Source organism: Triticum urartu, chromosome 3 (genome assembly GCF_003073215.2).
Source record: "Triticum urartu cultivar G1812 chromosome 3, Tu2.1, whole genome shotgun sequence".
In the NCBI taxonomy this organism is placed as follows: domain Eukaryota; kingdom Viridiplantae; phylum Streptophyta; class Magnoliopsida; order Poales; family Poaceae; genus Triticum; species Triticum urartu.
Window position 1 is genome coordinate 459,139,887 of NC_053024.1, and position 3,355 is coordinate 459,143,241.

The 3,355-nt window shown below is 62.1% G+C and overlaps 1 protein-coding gene across 1 annotated transcript; it reads right to left on the reverse strand.

The window, feature by feature from the left end:
* Positions 1–1,043: 1,043 nt before the first annotated feature.
* LOC125544329 (GDSL esterase/lipase At4g10955-like) lies at positions 1,044–2,515 on the reverse strand. The gene is made up of 2 exons (XM_048707972.1): positions 2,282–2,515; positions 1,044–2,196 (listed from the first exon to the last, which is right to left on the reverse strand). Exons 1-2 carry the CDS (start codon positions 2,410–2,412, stop codon positions 1,191–1,193), a joined length of 1,137 nt encoding a protein of 378 aa, XP_048563929.1. The 5' UTR covers positions 2,413–2,515; the 3' UTR covers positions 1,044–1,190.
* Between the last annotated feature and the right edge of the window lie 840 nt (positions 2,516–3,355).

Here is a 3,355-nt window from a genome sequence, read left to right on the forward strand (position 1 = left end):
CGCTGTAGCCCGTCAGGTCGGGGGTCTCGCCGGCCGCCGCAAGGCGGAAGGCGGCCATGACCTCCCAATAGTCCTTCCCACACCAAAACCGCTTCCGGCCTTCGATATTGTGCCGGCCGCCGCTGTGGTTGCGGAGCTCCTCCTCCGTCGCGCCAGGACCCGGCGTCGCGTAGCCGTCCGCGTCGATCTTCCAGTTGCGTGGAAGACGGCAGCCCGGCGGCACAGGGAGGCAGTAGCGGCGGAGCTCCAGCGTCTCCGGCACACCGATGCTCGTCGGCCATGGGTGTGGGCGGGGGAGGAGGCGGGCAGGCGACAGCGCGGTGGGACGGGTGTGGGCGGGGGAGGAGGCGGGCAGGCGACAGCGCGGTGGAGGAGGCGGGCAGGCGACAGCGCGGTGGGACGGGCGTGGGCGGGGCGTCGCCGTTTTATAGCGGGGCGGGGCGGGGGAGGAGGCGGGCGGGCGGCAGCGCGGCTATTAACGCCGGCGCGTTAATGACCGCGCGGCAGGCGAGGCGACGCTTTGACCGTCGGGCGCCGCGAACGGCGCGTCCGGAGGGGGCAGGCCAGGCGGCGGGCCGGTCGGGTGGCAGGCCAGGCGACAGCGGCAGCGGCGGCGCGGCAGGCGAGGAGCCGACAGCGACGGCAGGCGGCAGCGGTGGCGTCCGGCAGGCGCGGCGGCAGGCGGCAGCGGAGGCGCGACATGCGAGGAGACGACAGCGGCGGCAGCGGTGGCGTCCGGCAGGCGGCACGCGCGTGCAACCGCCTGCGTGCATGCGCGCCTCGGGCGCTGTGATTGGCGGACGGGTGCGGGTTGGCGTGGGGTCGGGGGACGTGGGGGGCTGGGGCCGCGACGGGTGCGGCGCGACGCGTTGACTGCGGGGACTGCCGCCGTGATCGTGGGCGGGCACGTCTGCATGCCTGCCACGTCACCAGGCGCGTGCGGCCGGCCGGTTTAATTTTTTTCCCTTCCGGGCGGGCGGGCTGTATTCATATACGTATTGCTTCGCTTTTTTTTTTGCGGGTGGTCGGACCGGCGGGGAAGCTTTTTCAAAATATACCCATCCTGTCTTTTGTTATGAAGAGGTATTGGGCAATCTCGGCCGTTTTTGTGTTTACAGAAGCAGAAGTGTTGCATTTTTAAATGGAATCGGAAGTATTTTGTTGCTCCCGGGTAAAACGACGGCACAAGCCTAACTCCGGGCACGCAGTGCGGCGGGCGGCGCGGCGTAGAGCGACCTGAGCTGGCGGTCGATTAGCTTGCTGTGGTTGAGTGCCACCTGCAGCTCGACATCGTTGGCCCACCACTGCTCCAGACCGTGCGCTGCCAGGAATTTGCTCGGCCCCTTGGACACCGCAAGCATCGTCGCCGCCCCCGCCTTGCCACCGCCGTTCCCGCCCCCGCTGTCGACCGCCACGGTCGCCGTCCCGCCCGCTGCGTCGCTGTAATGGCAGCAGATGTAGTCGTTCGTGTTGATGTACAGGTACGGCAGCCACCTTCCCATCCCCGACTGCGCGAGCGACGCCCTCGCCTCACTTTCACTGTGGCCGGCGTTGCCGCCGCTCGTGTCCGCAGCCGGCTGGGAGCCCACGTATGGGATCCACGCGCGCGCACGGCCCCACAGCTCGCCGGCCGTCTCGACGAACCCCCTGAGGCTCATGGCCAGCGACACGGACGGCGGGTTGAACACGTGGCACTCCACGAAGACGCGCTCCTTGGCCAGCGCCTTGCCCACCTGCAGCGCGAACCCGGCTCCCAGCGAGTGCCCGCCGACGCACACGTTGCCGACGCCGAACCTGCGCGCGGCGTCCCGCAGCGCCGCCAGCGCGCCGGCGAAGCGGACGGAGCCCTTGAGGCTGTCCCAGGCCAGGAAGCGGAGGTCGTCGACGACGTCGCGGCGGAACGTGGGCGCCTTGAGCAGCGTGCCGCGCAGCGCCACGACGGCGGCGGGCGCGCGGGTGGGGCGGAACGGGATGTAGTCGGACAGCGCGGCCTGGTGGTCCCACTCGAGGACGGCGCCGTAGATGGAGCCGTCGCGCTCGTCGACGAGCACCTGGGCGAGCCTGTACTTGAACGGGCGCCACCACTGCGGCGCGAGGCCGGTGCGCTCGTCGCGCTTCTCCTGCCGGTCCAGCTCCAGCAGGTAAGCCCCCTGGATGAAGCACGCGATCACCATCCGCCGGTAGTTGGCGTTCTTCCTGCGTCAACCATCGCAATAAACTTCCAGTAATTCCCAGAGGCGACCTGGGCAAGTGTGAGTGTAAATGTGCCGAGTATACTGACCAGCTTGAGCTGAGGAGATCTTTCCAGCTGATGGACGACAGGTTGCGGGGGCCATACACATGAAACTCGAGCGGATTCGCTGCCGCCGTCGCTGCATCGCCGGATTTCTGGTCTGGCATCGCCTTGGCCATTGTTCCCGCGTGAAATCAAGAGCACGCCCACACAATGGCTCGGACTTTCGGATGATATATGTAAGGTCGGCAAGAATAGTTTGCTTTAAGTTGAAAAAGAAAAGTGCGACGGGACGTTTTATCCATGGTCTCTATTCCATCATCGTCTCCAGTCAGGGCAATACGGCACCTGATTCTTTCTCATCTCAGTTTCGCTTTAGAACCGGTGGATCACAGTTAGAGAGGAGCGCACAAGATTCCCCAACAGTTGCCATGCCATGCGCCAGCACTATGTTCGCCAAACTGAATTTGGGGGATCTTATTTTCAGCCCTCTACTTTGGCCATCAAGTCCCAACTTCATGTTTGTATTCTAAAATGGTTTATTTTCATCTGCACTCCCAAAAACCGTCAAATTGTCGATACCAGGATGAAGTGGAAGCAAAGTAGTCACCATATATATATTTTTTGAGCTAGGCAAAAGATTTGCCATTTTCATTGAATAAGTAGTTTTAGAGGTTTAGACCAAATTTCAAAAGGCCAAAGGCCCCATACAATACATCACTCTCGTGGCATCACGTTACACAAATGTTTAGCACCGGCAAGGCACCACAACCCCGCTTCTTCTTTGATTCTCGCGACGAAAACACCAACAGGCACCACACTGTTATGGAATACCTTAGCATTCCTTTCTTTTCAGATTTCCCACGAGACGATTAGCATAAGAGAGGTTAGCAGCCTTCGCGGTTGCGTCATCCTAGACGTGATAGTGCTCCATCAAGTCTTCACCGAGTCGGCGATGGCTCAATCGTGAGGATGGACATCATGGAGACCTAGCCCCGCTTTAATCATGTCCCAAAATCTGATCAAGTAGCAACATTTGAAAAGAAGATGAGCCGTCGATTCCTGAACTTGCTTGCAAAGGGGGCAGTGGTTGAAATTAGGCCATCCTTTTTTTGTAACCAT